General features: G+C 46.2%; 1 protein-coding gene across 1 annotated transcript in view; it reads right to left on the minus strand.

Annotated features, from left to right (window-relative positions):
* MAP4K5 (mitogen-activated protein kinase kinase kinase kinase 5) overlaps positions 1–18056 on the minus strand; it is an 81962-nt gene that overhangs the window by 12661 nt on the left and 51245 nt on the right. The window contains exons 16-23 of the mRNA XM_075282593.1: positions 17936–17978; positions 16542–16752; positions 14166–14257; positions 13286–13327; positions 10880–10964; positions 9760–9839; positions 9599–9659; positions 3021–3023 (exon numbers count right to left, since the gene is read on the minus strand). Coding sequence (XP_075138694.1) covers positions 3021–3023; positions 9599–9659; positions 9760–9839; positions 10880–10964; positions 13286–13327; positions 14166–14257; positions 16542–16752; positions 17936–17978 — 617 coding nt within the window. The remainder of the gene's footprint in view (positions 1–3020; positions 3024–9598; positions 9660–9759; positions 9840–10879; positions 10965–13285; positions 13328–14165; positions 14258–16541; positions 16753–17935; positions 17979–18056) is intronic.

An 18056-nucleotide genomic window follows, 5' to 3' on the forward strand; every position in this document is an offset into this window, starting at 1 on the left:
TTCATGGTGGAGGGAGCCTCTAAAAAACCCAGTTTGGACCAATTCATGGTGGAGGGAGCCTCTAACCAGCCCAGTTTGGGCAAATTCATGGTGGAGGGAGCCTCTAAAAAACCCAGTTTGGACCAATTCATGGTGGAGGGAGCCTCTAACCAGCCCAGTTTGGGCAAATTCATGGTGGAGGGAGCCTCTAAACAGCCCAGTTTGGGCAAATTCATGGTGGAGGGAGCCTCTAAACAGCCCAGTTTGGGCAAATTCATGGTGGAGGGAGCCTCTAACCAGCCCAGTTTGGACCAATTAATGGTGGAGGGAGCCTCTAACCAGCCCAGTTTGGGCAAATTCATGGTGGAGGGAGCCTCTAAACAGCCCAGTTTGGACCAATTCATGGTGGAGGGAGCCTCTAAAAAACCCAGTTTGGACCAATTCATGGTGGAGGGAGCCTCTAAACAGCCCAGTTTGGGCAAATTCATGGTGGAGGGAGCCTCTAACCAGCCCAGTTTGGACCAATTCATGGTGGAGGGAGCCTCTAACCAGCCCAGTTTGGGCAAATTCATGGTGGAGGGAGCCTCTAAACAGCCCAGTTTGGACCAATTCATGGTGGAGGGAGCCTCTAAAAAACCCAGTTTGGACCAATTCATGGTGGAGGGAGCCTCTAAACAGCCCAGTTTGGGCAAATTCATGGTGGAGGGAGCCTCTAACCAGCCCAGTTTGGACCAATTAATGGTGGAGGGAGCCTCTAAACAGCCAAGTTTTGGGAAATTCATGGTGGAGGGAGCCTCTAACCAGCCCAGTTTGGACCAATTCATGGTGGAGGGAGCCTCTAAACAGCCCAGTTTGGGCAAATTCATGGTGGAGGGAGCCTCTAAAAAACCCAGTTTGGACCAATTCATGGTGGAGGGAGCCTCTAACCAGCCCAGTTTGGACCAATTAATGGTGGAGGGAGCCTCTAAACAGCCAAGTTTGGACCAATTCATGGTGGAGGGAGCCTCTAAAAACCCCAGTTTGGACCAATTCATGGTGGAGGGAGCCTCTAACCAGCCCAGTTTGGGCAAATTCATGGTGGAGGGAGCCTCTAAACAGCCCAGTTTGGGCAAATTCATGGTGGAGGGAGCCTCTAACCAGCCCAGTTTGGACCAATTAATGGTGGAGGGAGCCGCTAAACAGCCCAGTTTGGACCAATTCATGGTGGAGGGAGCCTCTAAAAACCCCAGTTTGGACCAATTCATGGTGGAGGGAGCCTCTAAAAAACCCAGTTTGGACCAATTCATGGTGGAGGGAGCCTCTAACCAGCCCAGTTTGGACCAATTAATGGTGGAGGGAGCCTCTAAACAGCCAAGTTTGGACCAATTCATGGTGGAGGGAGCCTCTAAAAACCCCAGTTTGGACCAATTCATGGTGGAGGGAGCCTCTAACCAGCCCAGTTTGGGCAACTTCATGGTGGAGGGAGCCTCTAAACAGCCCAGTTTGGGCACATTCATGGTGGAGGGAGCCTCTAACCAGCCCAGTTTGGACCAATTAATGGTGGAGGGAGCCGCTAAACAGCCCAGTTTGGACCAATTCATGGTGGAGGGAGCCTCTAAAAACCCCAGTTTGGACCAATTCATGGTGGAGGGAGCCTCTAAAAAACCCAGTTTGGACCAATTCATGGTGGAGGGAGCCTCTAACCAGCCCAGTTTGGACCAATTAATGGTGGAGGGAGCCTCTAAACAGCCAAGTTTGGACCAATTCATGGTGGAGGGAGCCTCTAAAAACCCCAGTTTGGACCAATTCATGGTGGAGGGAGCCTCTAACCAGCCCAGTTTGGGCAAATTCATGGTGGAGGGAGCCTCTAAACAGCCCAGTTTGGGCAAATTCATGGTGGAGGGAGCCTCTAACCAGCCCAGTTTGGACCAATTAATGGTGGAGGGAGCCGCTAAACAGCCCAGTTTGGACCAATTCATGGTGGAGGGAGCCTCTAAAAACCCCAGTTTGGACCAATTCATGGTGGAGGGAGCCTCTAAAAAACCCAGTTTGGACCAATTCATGGTGGAGGGAGCCTCTAACCAGCCCAGTTTGGACCAATTAATGGTGGAGGGAGCCTCTAAACAGCCAAGTTTGGACCAATTCATGGTGGAGGGAGCCTCTAAAAACCCCAGTTTGGACCAATTCATGGTGGAGGGAGCCTCTAACCAGCCCAGTTTGGGCAAATTCATGGTGGAGGGAGCCTCTAAACAGCCCAGTTTGGGCAAATTCATGGTGGAGGGAGCCTCTAACCAGCCCAGTTTGGACCAATTAATGGTGGAGGGAGCCGCTAAACAGCCCAGTTTGGACCAATTCATGGTGGAGGGAGCCTCTAAAAACCCCAGTTTGGACCAATTCATGGTGGAGGGAGCCTCTAACCAGCCCAGTTTGGGCAAATTCATGGTGGAGGGAGCCTCTAAACAGCCCAGTTTGGGCAAATTCATGGTGGAGGGAGCCTCTAACCAGCCCAGTTTGGACCAATTAATGGTGGAGGGAGCCGCTAAACAGCCCAGTTTGGACCAATTCATGGTGGAGGGAGCCTCTAAAAACCCCAGTTTGGACCAATTCATGGTGGAGGGAGCCTCTAAAAACCCCAGTTTGGACCAATTCATGGTGGAGGGAGCCTCTAAAAACCCCAGTTTGGGCAAATTCATGGTGGAGGGAGCCTCTAACCAGCAGAGTTGGTGGAAATCAGGGTGGAGGGAGCCTCTAACCAGCAGAGTTGGTGGAAATCAGGGTGGAGGGAGCCTCTAACCAGCAGAGTTGGGGGAAATCAGGGTGGAGGGAGCCTAGTATTAGCAGAATTGTGCAACGCTTATGGTGGATGAGTATGAGGATGCGGAGGAATTGGAGAGGTTGAGTACAGACATGGAGTTTCATGTTGGGGTGCTTTACACAGGTGGGCACAAAAATGACGGCTCTACCCAGTGGTGGTTCATTTTTATCAAAGTGAGCCGGTCGGCACTCTCAGCTGACAGACGGGTGCGCTTGTCAGTGATGATGCCACCGGCTGCACTGAACACCCTCTCAGATAGGACGCTGGCGGCAGGACAGGACAGCACCTCCAAGGCATATAGGGCAAGTTCAAGCCACAGGTCCAACTTCGACACCCAATACGTGTAGGGCGCAGAGGGGTCGGAGAGGACAGGGCTGTGGTCGGAAAGGTATTCCCGCAACATGCGCCTATACTTCTCACGCCTGGTGACACTAGGACCCTCCGTGGCGGCACTTTGGCGAGGGGGTGCCATCAAGGTGTCCCAGACCTTAGACAGTGTGCCCCTCGTTTGTGTGGACCGGTGAGAACTTGGTTGCCTACTGGAGGAACTGCCCTCCCTGCCGCCAACGTCACATGCTGGAAACATCTCCATCATATTCTGCACCAATTGCCTGTGGCAAGCATTGATGCGATTGGCCCTCCCCTCTACCGGAATAAAAGACGAGATGTTGTTTTTATACCGGGGGTCAAGGATAGCAAAGATCCAGTACTGGTTGTCCTCCATGATTTTGACAATACGCTTGTCGGTTGTAAAGCACCCCAACATGAACTCAGCCATGTCTGCCACAGTGTTAGTTGGCATGACTCCTCTGGCCCCACCGGAAAGTTCAATCTCCATTTCCTCCTCATCCTCCATGTCTACCCATCCGCGCTGCAACAATGGGACGATTCGAAGTTGCCCGGAAGCCTCCTGTATCACCATCACATCATCGGACAACTCTTCTTCCTCCTCCTCCTCCTCCTCCTCCATTAAACGCAGTGAAGCGGACAGATGTGTGGACCTACTCTCCAGCTGTGACGGATCGGATGCTATCCCTAACTCCTCTGTGTGATCTGAGTTATCCCTGATGTCAATCAGGGATTCTCTCAGAACACACAAGAGCGGGATTGTAAGGCTCACCATCGCATCCTCAGAGCTCACCCTCCTTGTGGACTCCTCAAAGACCCGTAGGATGTCACAAAGGTCTCTCATCCATGGCCACTCATGGATGTGAAACTGAGGCAGCTGACTTTGTGGCACCCTAGGGTTTTGTAGCTGGTATTCCATCAAAGGTCTCTGCTGCTCAACCACTCTATTCAACATCTGAAACGTTGAGTTCCAGCGTGTGGGGACGTCGCACAAAAGCCGGTGTTGTGGCACATGCAGGCGTTGCTGGAGAGATTTTAAGCTAGCAGCGGCTACTGTCGACTTGCGAAAGTGGGCGCACATGCGCCGCACTTTCACCAGTAGCTCTGGAACATTGGGGTAGCTCTTTAGGAAACGTTGCACCACTAGGTTGAAGACGTGGGCCAGGCATGGAACATGTTGGAGTCCGGCAAGCTCCAGAGCTGCTACCAGGTTCCGGCCGTTATCACAAACGACCATGCCTGGGCCCAGGTGCAGCGGCTCAAACCATATTGCCGTCTCATCGAGGAGGGCATCCCTCACCTCGGAGGCAGTGTGCTGTCTGTCCCCCAAGCTGATCAGCTTCAGCACAGCCTGCTGACGTCTACCAACGCCAGTGCTGCAACGTTTCCAACTCGTAGCTGGGGTCAATCTAACAGCGGAGGAGGAGGCGGTGGCGGAGGAGGAGGCGGTAGAGGAGGAGGAGGAGGGGGGTGTTCTTCTCGTGTCCCTGCCAGGAATGTTAGGCGGGGAGACGAGGTACACCGGGCCAGTTTGGGAAGCAGTCCCAGCCTCAACTACATTCACCCAGTGTGCCGTCAGTGAAATGTAGCGTCCCTGTCCGCATGCACTTGTCCACGCGTCGGTGGTCAAGTGGACCTTTGTGCAAAGCGCGGAACTAAGGGCCCGCCTGATGTTGAGTGACACGTGCTGGTGCAAGGCGGGGACGGCACACCGGGAGAAGTAGTGACGGCTAGGGACGGCATAGCGAGGTGCCGCAGTTGCCATCAGGTCCAGGAAGGCGGGAGTTTCAACAAGCCGGAACGCCAACATCTCCTGGGCCAGCAGTTTAGCGATGTTGGCGTTCAAGGCTTGCGCGTGTGGGTGGTTAGCAGTGTATTTCTGCCGCCGCTCCAATGTCTGAGAGATGGTGGGTTGTTGTAAAGAAACGCCTGATGGTGCCTTTGATGGTGCAGGAGAAGGAGATAAGACAGGACCAGGGGAGGATGAGGTAGAAGTCAACAAAGTGGCGGAGGCAGATGAAGTGGTGTCCTGGCTCGTCCTCTGGAGTGCATCGCCAGCACAGTCAGCAGTGGCAGTGGCAGAGGCAGTGGCAGAGGCAGTGGCAGTGGCGTGAACGGCAGGCGGCCTTTGTCCTGCCGTTGCTGCCTGCCACTGATTCCAGTGCTTGGATTCCAAATGACGGCGCATTGAAGTGGTGGACAGGTTGCTCTTCTCAGAGCCCCTAATCAATTTCGAGAGGCAAATTGTGCAGACAACACTATATCTGTCCTCGGCGCATTCCTTGAAAAAACTCCACACCTTCGAGAAACGTGCCCTCGAGGTGGGAGTTTTTCGGGGCTGGGTACGAACTGGAACATCTTGGGAGATTCCGGGTGTGGCCTGGCTTCGCCTAAGCTGCTGACCTCTGCCTCTGCCTCTAGCTACCCTTTTTGGTGCTGCACCTGCCTCAACATCCACACTACTTTCCCCGCTTGACATCCCCCCTGTCCAGGTCGGGTCAGTGTCCTCATCATCCATCACTTCCTCTTCCAACTCCTGTCTCATCTCCTCCTCCCGCACAATGCGCCGGTCAACTGGATGCCCTGACGGCAACTGCGTCACATCATCGTCGATGAGGGTGGGTTGCTGGTCATCCACCACCAAATCGAACGGAGATGGAGGAGACTCTAGTGTTTGAGCATCTGGACACAGATGCTCCTCTGTTAGGTTCGTGGAATCGTGACGTGGAGAGGCAGGTTGAGGGACAATGAAAGGAGCGGAGAACAGCTCTGGGAAGCAGGGACAGTTTGGGTTATTGTTCTGTAAAGCTTCGGAATTTTGGGAGGAAGGAAGACAAGACTGTTGGGTAATAGGAGGAGAGGAGGCAGAGTCTGACTGGCTGCTGGACAATGTGCTGTAAGCGTTCTCTGACAGCCATTGCAAGACCTGTTCCTGGTTCTCGGGCCTACTAAGGTTTGTACCCTGCAGTTTAGTTAATGTGGCAAGCAACCCTGGCACTGTGGAGTGGCGCAATGCTTGCTGCCCCACAGGAGTAGGCACGGGACGCCCTGTGGCTTCACTGCTACCTTGCTCCCCAGAACCATTCCCCCGACCTCGCCCACGGCCTCGTCCACGTCCCTTTCCGGGAGCCTTGCGCATTTTGAATTCCTAGTTAGAAATTGGCACTGTATACCAGTAGTAAAAATTGTGGGTGCACGTAACCCCAATATATTCTTTGAATTCCCAGTCAGACACTGGCACTATATGGCAGTAGCAAGAAATGAGGGTATTTGTATTCCCAATATATTCTTTGAATTCCCAGTCAGACAATGGCACTGTATACCAGTAGTAAAAATTGTGGGTGCACGTAACCCCAATATATTCTTTGAATTCCCAGTCAGACACTGGCACTATATGGCAGTAGCAAGAAATGAGGGTATTTGTATTCCCAATATATTCTTTGAATTCCCAGTCAGACAATGGCACTGTATACCAGTAGTAAAAATTGTGGGTGCACGTAACCCCAATATATTCTTTGAATTCCCAGTCAGACACTGGCACTATATGGCAGTAGCAAGAAATGAGGGTATTTATAACCCCAATATATTCTTTGAATTCCCAGTCAGACAATGGCACTGTATACCAGTAGTAAAAATTGTGGGTGCACGTAACCCCAATATATTCTTTGAATTCCCAGTCAGACACTGGCACTATATGGCAGTAGCAAGAAATGAGGGTATTTATAACCCCAATATATTCTTTGAATTCCCAGTCAGACAATGGCACTGTATACCAGTAGTAAAAATTGTGGGTGCACGTAACCCCAATATATTCTTTGAATTCCCAGTCAGACACTGGCACTATATGGCAGTAGCAAGAAATGAGGGTATTTGTATTCCCAATATATTCTTTGAATTCCCAGTCAGACAATGGCACTGTATACCAGTAGTAAAAATTGTGGGTGCACGTAACCACAATATATTCTTTGAATTACCAGTCAGAAACTGGCACTATATGGCAGTAGCAAGAAATGAGGGTATTTATAACCCCAATATATTCTTTGAATTCCCAGTCAGACAATGGCACTGTATACCAGTAGTAAAAATTGTGGGTGCACGTAACCCCAATATATTCTTTGAATTCCCAGTCAGAAACTGGCACTATATGGCAGTAGCAAGAAATGAGGGTATTTGTATTCCCAATATATTCTTTGAATTCCCAGTCAGACAATGGCACTGTATACCAGTAGTAAAAATTGTGGGTGCACGTAACCCCAATATATTCTTTGAATTACCAGTCAGAAACTGGCACTATATGGCAGTAGCAAGAAATGAGGGTATTTGTATTCCCAATATATTCTTTGAATTCCCAGTCAGACAATGGCACTGTATACCAGTAGTAAAAATTGTGGGTGCACGTAACCACAATATATTCTTTGAATTACCAGTCAGAAACTGGCACTATATGGCAGTAGCAAGAAATGAGGGTATTTATAACCCCAATATATTCTTTGAATTCCCAGTCAGACAATGGCACTGTATACCAGTAGTAAAAATTGTGGGTGCACGTAACCCCAATATATTCTTTGAATTCCCAGTCAGAAACTGGCACTATATGGCAGTAGCAAGAAATGAGGGTATTTGTATTCCCAATATATTCTTTGAATTCCCAGTCAGACAATGGCACTGTATACCAGTAGTAAAAATTGTGGGTGCACGTAACCCCAATATATTCTTTGAATTACCAGTCAGAAACTGGCACTATATGGCAGTAGCAAGAAATGAGGGTATTTGTATTCCCAATATATTCTTTGAATTCCCAGTCAGACAATGGCACTGTATACCAGTAGTAAAAATTGTGGGTGCACGTAACCACAATATATTCTTTGAATTACCAGTCAGAAACTGGCACTATATGGCAGTAGCAAGAAATGAGGGTATTTATAACCCCAATATATTCTTTGAATTCCCAGTCAGACAATGGCACTGTATACCAGTAGTAAAAATTGTGGGTGTATATAGCCCCAATTCTATTGCTAGGGGACTTGCAGGGTATTTCTGGGGTGAAGGTGGGGGGGCACACCGTTGGAACGGGTATCGGGGTATATATCGGGTATACGGGAATACACTGGGTTGCGGCGATTGAGCCCGTCAGTGCCACGTTACACTGACAAGCTTCTCCCTGGAATTTAGCTCTTACAAGAGCTGTTGTGGTTGTCTTCTCCTTCCTATCCTAGCCTGTCCCTGCCTACCCAGAATCTAAGCCCTAGCTAGCTGGACGGAAACCTCCGTCCTCGGTGAATTGCAAGCTCAGAATGACGCGAACCTGGGCGGCGCTGTTCTTTTAAATTAGAGGTCACATGTTTTCGGCAGCCAATGGGTTTTGCCTACTTTTCTCAACGTCACCGGTGTCGTAGTTCCTGTCCCACCTACCCTGCGCTGTTATTGGAGCAAAAAAGGCGCCAGGGAAGGTGGGAGGGGAATCGAGTAATGGCGCACTTTACCACGCGGTGTTCGATTCGATTCGAACATGCCGAACAGCCTAATATCCGATCGAACATGAGTTCGATAGAACACTGTTCGCTCATCTCTATGCTTTACTGCACAAAGCTATATATAAAATAAAACAATAAGAAAGAACAAAGGAATAGATAACCATATATGACGCAAGGAGTCCCCTATTCTCCACTACGAGCAAATAAACAGCTCAGTATGTCCTTTTTATCTCTATAACGCTAATAGAAGGTGAACAGGAGAGTAAATATATATCAATTATTATATAAAGTGGCTGAAAGTCTGTATGCTCTATATACAAAAGGAGACGCCTTTTTTTATAGAATATATACTTGTCATGTAATACTGTTACACAACAAGGATAACCGGTGTAGTGTTATATTTTTAGCCTTATTACGGTAAAGAGATCTTAAAAATAAATATGTGGATATTGCAATCCCCTAGAACACCTAAATACTGGTCCAAACCATGGGTTGTTATGCTGCCAAATAGATATAAGGCAGCAGAGAAGCCAAATCCCATGGTCGAGGTCCTCTGTAGAACAAACATCGCATTGTATGAGAACTGAATAGCATTGCTAAAGGAGGTCTAGTTTCAATGTGTGGTCTCGGGCTCAGGATCTCGCGATACCCCATAAGAATAGGGGACTCATAAGAACTCAGGTGAATGCCAAAGTGTGCCATAATTCTCTGGCAGACAAAGGCCTATTGCAGACCCAAGGTAGCGCGATCCTTAAGCTTATTGAGATAATAGAATTTACAGAATGCAATGCAGTAGGCTAACAGCAGGTATGTCCCAACACAAGCACAAATCTCTTTCAATTGTGTATAGGGGAAGAAAACATGAACCCCAAAGAACCATAAAAAATGGTGATGCAGAAAAAATATATATTGATTTGAGCCCATAAAATCCATAGTTAAAATTATAAGACGGTACAATGAAAATGGAACCGATCATACGCAATGCAACAACTGCAGAACATACCTGACAATGACATGAGGGTGTTATTGATAACATACAGCCATGTGCACTTTCGAGGAAATAGCTAAAAAAAAAAAAAAAAAAAAAGGCAGATGTGTAATAAGTCAAGGGGTCTACTAATAATAGCCCACACCCCAAAAGCATCAATACTTTGTGGATCCTACCTGTTCCATTGTGGCTTCATGTAATTCATTCAGATTCAAAGTGTAGATCCCATCCTCAGTGCCAAAAATCAGATACTGGTCTGATGGGAGGCAAGAACTTCAATTATAACATTGTCAATTCTGCATGCCAATATACTGCTGGTATGTGTATGAAAACGCAGCTTTACTTCAATCACCCAACAAGCACATCTCCCCCTTGTCACCTTCTTCTTCATAGATTGTTAACACTGAGAAAGGTCCCTTACACCTACTGTTTGAATCAGTCATAAAAAGGATTTTCGGGGGCGCACACACACACACACAATCACATATAGGTGAACAATTGCCTGTAATGGGGCATAGATACATTTATACATTCGCATAATTACTAATGGACCTTTGAAAACAACCATAAGCCTGATCTGGATAGAGAAAATCTTTAAAAATATGCAAAAATTTCAATGACTTGTATTTGGAAAAATGTTTAACTTCCAATTGGTTTGCAGATTTCAATGTGCTTATGTCCCTAGGGAAACCACTTTAATTTAAAATATACAGCTCCCATGAAGGCCTACTCCTTACTAACATACTTGCAATTAGTTAGAGGTAGCTGTTCCAGTTTGTAATATCCCATAATACCATGCAGTTATTTTTGAATTACAGACATACTAGGATTTAAATGGAAGTACTGGAGACACCCAACTCACATGGAGAAATTATCACTGGCCAAAGATTAGCCACAGGGTTTAGGCCGGGTTCACACGGAGTTACGTGCCGCGAGATTTGGCACGTAGACGCCGCGTGACTCTTTGCGTGCCGTACACGCTCCCATTCATTTTAATGGGAGCGGGGAGCGTATGCGCCGCGCTAGTTTGCGGCCGTGCATTTATTCACGGCCGCAAACTAGCGCGGCGCATACGCTCCCCGCTCCCATTGAAATGAATGGGAGCGTGTACGGCACGCAAAGAGTCACGCGGCGTCTACGTGCCAAATCTCGCGGCACGTAACTCCGTGTGAACCCGGCCTTAGATGGGCGCTGATCATATGCTCATTCGTTCAAGCAAGATATTCCTCCCAAGCAAACTCTTCCTATACCATACACATACACAAGTACAACCTCAACTAGACTGGAGCGCCATACCTTTAGTATCTGGGTGTATCCAGGATGTAGCACAATTTATCTTTAAAGGACAACCATCAAACACTTTGGAGAAACAGGCTCCCATCTAAAAATATATATAAATTTTATATAAAAGTTAAAAAAAATATTGTGACAAAGAACATTAGGATGAAATACTTAAACAAAAAACACACACACACAAGAAAAGACATGCAGTCTCCCTCAGTGGCGTAACTAGGAATGGCGGGGCCCCGTGGCGAACTTTTGACATGGGGCCCCCCCCGACACCGAAGATCTCGACCGAGTCCCTCCTATGCATTCCTGCGCGCTCTATTATGACCAATAGTGGCCCCTGCACACAGTATTATGCCCCATAGTGGCCCCTGCACACAGTATTATGCCCCATAGTGGCCCCTGCACACAGTATTATGTCCCATAGTGGCCCCTGCACACAGTATTATGTACCATAGTGGCCCCTGCACACAGTATTATGTCCCATAGTGGCCCCTGCACACAGTAATATGTCCCATAGTGGCCCCTGCACACAGTATTATGTCCCATAGTGGCCCCTGCACACAGTATTATGTCCCTTAGAGGCCCCTGCACACAGTATTATGCCCCATAGAGGCCACTGCACACAGTATTATGTCCCATAGTGGCCCCTACAGGACTAAATACTGTCACATCACCCGCTGACCGCCATACCAGGACAATTGTGGATAAAAAAATCTGGTCATGTGCATTACAATTTAGTAACTCCATGTGCCTCATATTAATAGCAGTTAACCCCATCATGTCCCTCACATTAACCCTTGTGTACCTCACATAAGAGTTACTGATATGTGAGAGACATGGAGGTAATAATAAAGTATCTTCATTATTATTACCCCCATATGTCTCACATATTAGTAACTCTTATGGTGAGGCACACAGGGGTTAATGTGAGGGACATGATAGGGTTAACTGCTATTAATATGAGGCACATGGAGTTACTAAAACAAAAGTAATCACCCCAAATGCCTGACATTAAGTATAGTAACCCCAGTATGTACCTGTGTATCTTTAGTTTCATTTTCCTTCTTCCTCTTCAGTGCAGGACGGCAGGAGCTCGGCAGGGATAAGCCCCGCCTCCTGGGCTCTCCTCAGCCCTCTCATTGGTGGGCAGAGGACAGACAGAGAAAGGGAGGGGGGAGAGAGGGGGAGCGTCCTGAAGCGCTGAGAGGAGCCAGACCTGCAGCTCCTGTGTGTCAGCCGTTGCTGCAGCTTCGGGGCCCCCTGTTGGTGGAAAGTATTCCACCAACAGGGGGCCCCGATCATTATACTCGGGGGTCCGAAAAGACCTCTGAGAATAATGATAGTGGTAGCAGCTGTCACCGGGTCCCTGAAGTCCCAGGCCCTGTGGCAGCTGCCTCTGCTGCCTCCGTGGTAGTTACGCCACTGGTCCCCCTACACACCAATCATTGTTGTTAATGGCAAGAGGCTATCAAATCTCTTAAAAAGTTATGGAGATTCAGGGAGTATTCTGTATGCTATGATATCAAATTCAACTGTGCTTATTTTTATATTTTTGCGTTATGTAACATAAGAGATATATATATATATATATATATATATATATATATATATATATATATATGTGTGTGTGTAGATAGATAGATAGATAGATAGATAATCCAAAACAAACCACAAAAACAGAGCAAGGCTAAGGGCTAGCTCACACGTAGTAAAATGGCCAGGATTTTGATGTGGAATCCGCCTCAAAACATGTTCTATGTAAACCGCTAGTGTTTTTTTTCGCTAGCGGAAAAAGGAAGCAACATGATCTTTCTTCAGGCGGATTCCACCTGAAAAAACCAAGAGAAGTCAATGTGAGGCGGAAAAACACCTCATGTCAAAAAACGCTTCAAAAAACCATTTCCTAATTACTGAAGCGGATTTTTTCCTAACCAAATTCATCGACACTTAACTACGTGTGAACTAACCCTAAGGCCCCCTGTAGCATCCCGGAACAAAAATGCACTGCAGAAAAAAAACTGCAGCAGCAATGCACAGTGGTTTTTACCGCCGCGCTATTCGCAGAAAGTCCGCAGAGGTTTCCTTTGAGGGCATAATGCTTCAATTACAACCCATAGGGAAACCAACGGCGTTTCCGTGGATATAATTGAAATGCTGTGATTTCCAAAACTCCTACGGTTTTGGAAATCGCAGTGTGTCCGCTGCCCGTATTTTTCCGCAAAGTGTGTAAAGTGTGTATAGCATTCGCTAGAATCCCATCCGTCTTGCTGTGACTGTTAAACGCAACGTTTTTGCCCACTGCTTTTCCTCCACCTGGGGCCCAGGCTTTACAGAAAAGGTGCCTACACCCAAAAACAGGTTTCACTGACCCACAACTTGTATGGCACTTCTCTGCAGACTAATACTACTTACCAGCACTTTGGGAGTGGGTGGTAAACCATTTATCATAGGTTTCTAGAATGTAGAACAGAGAATTAAAATTACAATGACACAAACAAAAACAAAGCCAACACTTAGAGTACTACTCTTTACAAGTGAACTTAATAGGGGAATGCAAAATGTTGTAACAAAATCTTGGCCACTAGAGGGCAACTGTGTAAGAGCAACAAGAAAATGCAAAATAAAGCTCTATTGCTAACTGTATCAGACAATCTCATCTCATTAAAGGGATTTTCCAGGATAAACTAAAAACTCGCTAGAGTCGGGGTAAAATGAAAATAAATACATTTTAAAAAATGAATTGTTACTTACCTATTCCAGATCTTACATTCTAGGAACTACCATCCACACACTGCACAGGCCAAAATTGTAGTGGCCTTGGTGGTCACATTATAAGCGCCGATGACACATAAGAAGTTAAGTCACCAGTATCAAACATGTAACTGCTAAGGCCATCACACTTGCACCCTGAGCAGTCGGTGGTGTGCTACGCTCACACAGAGAAACAGGATAGGAGACTATAATTTATTTATTTAATTTTACACCGCTCCCCTGTGAGATTTTCATTTACCCCAGAAAACCCCTTTAGACTAAGGCCCCACGTTGAGTAAATGCAGAATTTTTTGTTGCAGATTTTGCTGCCTTTTTTTGAGCCAACATCAGAAGTAGCTACAAAAGCAATAAAAAGTATAAAGGAAGCTCTTAGACGTTTCTCTTCTGTTAAATCCTGAAAAAGCTGCAATAACACTGTTCCCTCAACACGGGGCCACAGGCTTAAAGTGGTTGTGAATTTCAGCTTATAATTGAGGCTTATCAAAGAAGCAAGTAAAGGCCAGAAATACCAAACACGTACTGGAAAATCCTTCTTATCTTTCTTTTGTTGAAGTTGGGGTTTTGGGCCTTCTCCAGTTGGACTTCCTAGTCTCAAAGGACTGTCTCCATTCCCTGTAAGGAGAGGGGTTACCCAATTAGAACACTATACAGGATGCATCAAATAAAAGGGGCTCTCCAGTTTCAACTCTATTTGAATTTTAGGCTCTGTTCACACTTGTAGGTAAGCCCTTTACTACTCTGTTTCATTATTATGGAAATACTATAATTTTAAAGGGATTTTTCCTCATCAGTTGCCATCAGATCTCTCTCACTCCTAAGTTGCCAGAACAAAGTAGCTCTATCCAGTAGAAAAAACATGAAGTCTGATTTTCGTTACCACACAAATCAATGGGGTAACAGCACCCATTATGATCAGTCAACATAGCCAGTGTAAACAAAGCCTAATTCAGCTGTAAAAGGGCTGATACTGAAATCTATACTCATAAGACCGTACGTTACGTGGACCTAAGCACATCTATATAGATATTCTTTATGTACCCAGACTATGCAGTGGCGCAAAGCTGCAATATGGATGTTTACGTGTAAAGAGCAAAATATCCACGGTCTCCCATATCGCAAATAAATGAAACTGGACAACCCCTTGAATTTGTAATGGAAATAAGCGAAGAAGCCAGGTGATCTCTGGTATCCACATGACAATGGAGTATAGCTAATAAAACATGCACAAAATGGTGAACACCAGAGGGTCGACAGAAATGCAGAAAACTAGGTTAGTAAGGAAAATTGCCTAATATCAGCCCATATCATTAAAAATACATTTCTTTTCAATATAGAACGCCTGGAAGCCATTGTGATGCAGTAAAGGCCACAAAGCAGTCAGAAAGGAGATGTGTGGAAGAAAACTTATTCTGTAAGATGTAGAATGCGCAGTACTGAAATGTGTTTCACTGCAAATGAGTGAAAAATGAGCAGTGACCATCTCATAAAATGCTTATTATAATGGAGGGTAAGGTGAAGCCTGAGAATGAATAGTATGAAATGGGGGGCATGCCTACACACTTCCACATGGATAACGGACACATTCCTCTCTATACCTATCCTTCTCCAAGTAAACATTGTGCTACAGTGAACACTGTCTTACAGATGGGTAGACTAGAGAAGGGGTGCAGCCATAGGGGGTGTAGAAGCAGCAGAAGCATTTACGCCCCACTGTATGATGAAGCCCAAAAGCCACTTTGTCTGATAAAGATTGTTTATTAGTGATTGTTTATTAGGGCCCAAAAGATTCAAGTTACATCACTGGGCTGCCCATGATTTTAATGAAAAGATTCCCAGTCTACAAGACGTAGTAGAGTATATAAATTCCCACTACCCACGTAGTAGCATGGATGAACAGTGCATGGACTGGGCGTGACGTTAAGGCTCACGGCAGAAGATTGTGTGTGGATTGCAGATTAGATTACCTCAATTTAATTTAATTTAATGTGGGGCTAAACTGCAACACCAGATGTAGGCCATAACATGAGCGGTGCAGCTATGTGTAGATAAGGGGGTTGACTGAGGCCAATTCATCCACATGAAAATACTTGAATGAATGGGCCCCCGTCAATGTAAAATTGATATTCTGTCCTATGGAGAAGACATCAGTTTGGAAAATCTGGATAATGAGATCTGACTGCCATAATCCCCATAGAACAGCTGCCATAGTGAGTACCACAGCGGTCGTGGTATAGACTTGAATGGGACAGGCATTGCAGTAGTAATTACTGCTACTATTAAAAGTATGGCGAGTGAGCACTGAAGCATTGCACCACCATAGGAAAACAGCTGCTCTGTGGAGGTCCAAGCCGTCACACCCTTAGCGATATAAAATTGATGTGCTATTCATAAGAGCAGACAATTTTAAAAAAATAGGATAATGATAAAAGGTTTTAAAGTGTGGGGGGCTAGAAATGCTGCTGAACCCCAGACATTGCAGGACAGTAATGTGTTCTTGTACTACACTCCACTGCCGTGTTCCTGCGGTGCCACCATTAACCCTAGCTGTAAATCCTGACTCCCATTGCGGACGTTAAACAAATCATTCCTGTGCTTGTCTTTTATCTTTCTGACTACATATGATCTGACCGTATAGGAATATGTCAGCAAGATAACATGGGTTCCACTGGTTGCTGAGGGCCGTGGGTTTGTGTGTAAGGGCTGCTCCTGCCACCACATGAAGTGTGATGCTGGAGAGATGCAGAATAAAGGTGAGGCAAGTGATGGAAGCATGTAGTCATACTCATTATTGGTTGTGCTTATTTTCAGCCAGCCATGTAATGATGTGTTAACCCTTTTTTGCTTGCAGGGACACAGTGGAGTTTTCATCCTCCTGCATCTGCTTTGTGTTATTTACCCAACTGATAGATTTTACAGCGGTACAATCCAGGGGAGCTGATGCTGCTAGTGAGGACATTATTATGAGGGGGAGCGGTGTGGCGACCACAACCTGGGGAGCTCTGCCTCCGGTAGAATGGGGAGGCTCGGTTATCTGGTTGATGTTTGATCGTGTTGGATCTCTCGTCATCAGCCATGCTTTCATCTGGACAACTGTTCATTCTCATAGGCTGTTGGAATAAAACAACTGATTAGTGCCCTAACATAGATGTCAGACAAATTGCCATAATTCTGGGAGCCCAACTATATGGAAAATCAGTGTTCATGTTGCGCCAATCAATATCGGTGACTGGAGAGGATAGAGGACATCATGAGCACTGCTCTCCATTATGGTTATGAAAAATAGTCTAGAACTTTCTCACAATTAGCTGGACCCCCCACATATCAGAAATGTATGATCACAATATCCTTTTAATATAGCAAAACAGTGCTTTGTATGCTTCCATTTCCTTTAGATTTTATGTTATCAGTATTCCTGGAACTTAAAAGAGGACCTTCCTCCACCTTCAACAAGTCCAGCTCTTCACATCAGTTAATAGGTGTCTTTCAATAGATTCTGGCACAGTTGGAATGCTATCTCTTGCTCCTCTGTTGCAAGCAATCAATGGAGTTAGTTTAGGTGTCTGAAGTGTTATTAGGCTCTATAATGTCAGGAGGGAACAGACAAGGAGTGTGAGTCTGAGCTCTGATACTGGCTGACTCTGATTGAAGCTCTGGCCTCATAATGTTCTGACACTACAGAGCTTAAAGGGAATCTGTCAGGTGGATTTGGGACAAAAACCACCCTTAGGTCGTTATAGACCGGGGTTTAGTGTCGCAAATCGTCCTGTTTTAAATTCATCTCATTGGACTCATCCTTGGTGCTCCCAACACCTTCAATAAAGCTAGCTTCACTCTGCAAGTATGGTAGGTACAGAGCATACACCCTAAAGCCAAAATGTACTCCTCTGGCTTCAGTGAAGAACTGTTCCGATGTGAGAGATACAGCGACAGGGTGAGTATAAAGCTTTTTTATTTTTATTGTAGGCATGGACGGCTTTATTACAGGGGGAATTGGGACACTACACCCCTGTTCATTAAGGGTCTATGGGTGATTTAGTGACCCAAATCGCCCTGACAGACTCCCTCTACATACCACATCAGGCACCAGCACTAACTGCATCTGTTGCTCAGGAATGGTGGGGGCTAGAGAAAAAATTCTAACTACACTAAAACCAGTGGAGCAGCGCTTATTCACAGATGCTAAGAATTTGAATTGTGAAGTGGTGAAGGGTCCTCTTTCTGCGCTTTTTTTGAAAGATTTACAAATCATGAAAAAAACTACACACAGAAAAAAAGTCCTAAATGTCGTACCTTGGGGGGCAGCGGTGGAGGAACAGCTCGTTTCATTGTTGAACTGCGATATAAGAGAGGAAATATGTTATGCAGGATTGGAGCAAACAGGGAAACATCAACCAAAAGAAGGAGAAAGACA

This window comes from Leptodactylus fuscus, chromosome 7 (genome assembly GCF_031893055.1).
Source record: "Leptodactylus fuscus isolate aLepFus1 chromosome 7, aLepFus1.hap2, whole genome shotgun sequence".
NCBI classification, from domain to species: Eukaryota; Metazoa; Chordata; class Amphibia; order Anura; family Leptodactylidae; genus Leptodactylus; species Leptodactylus fuscus.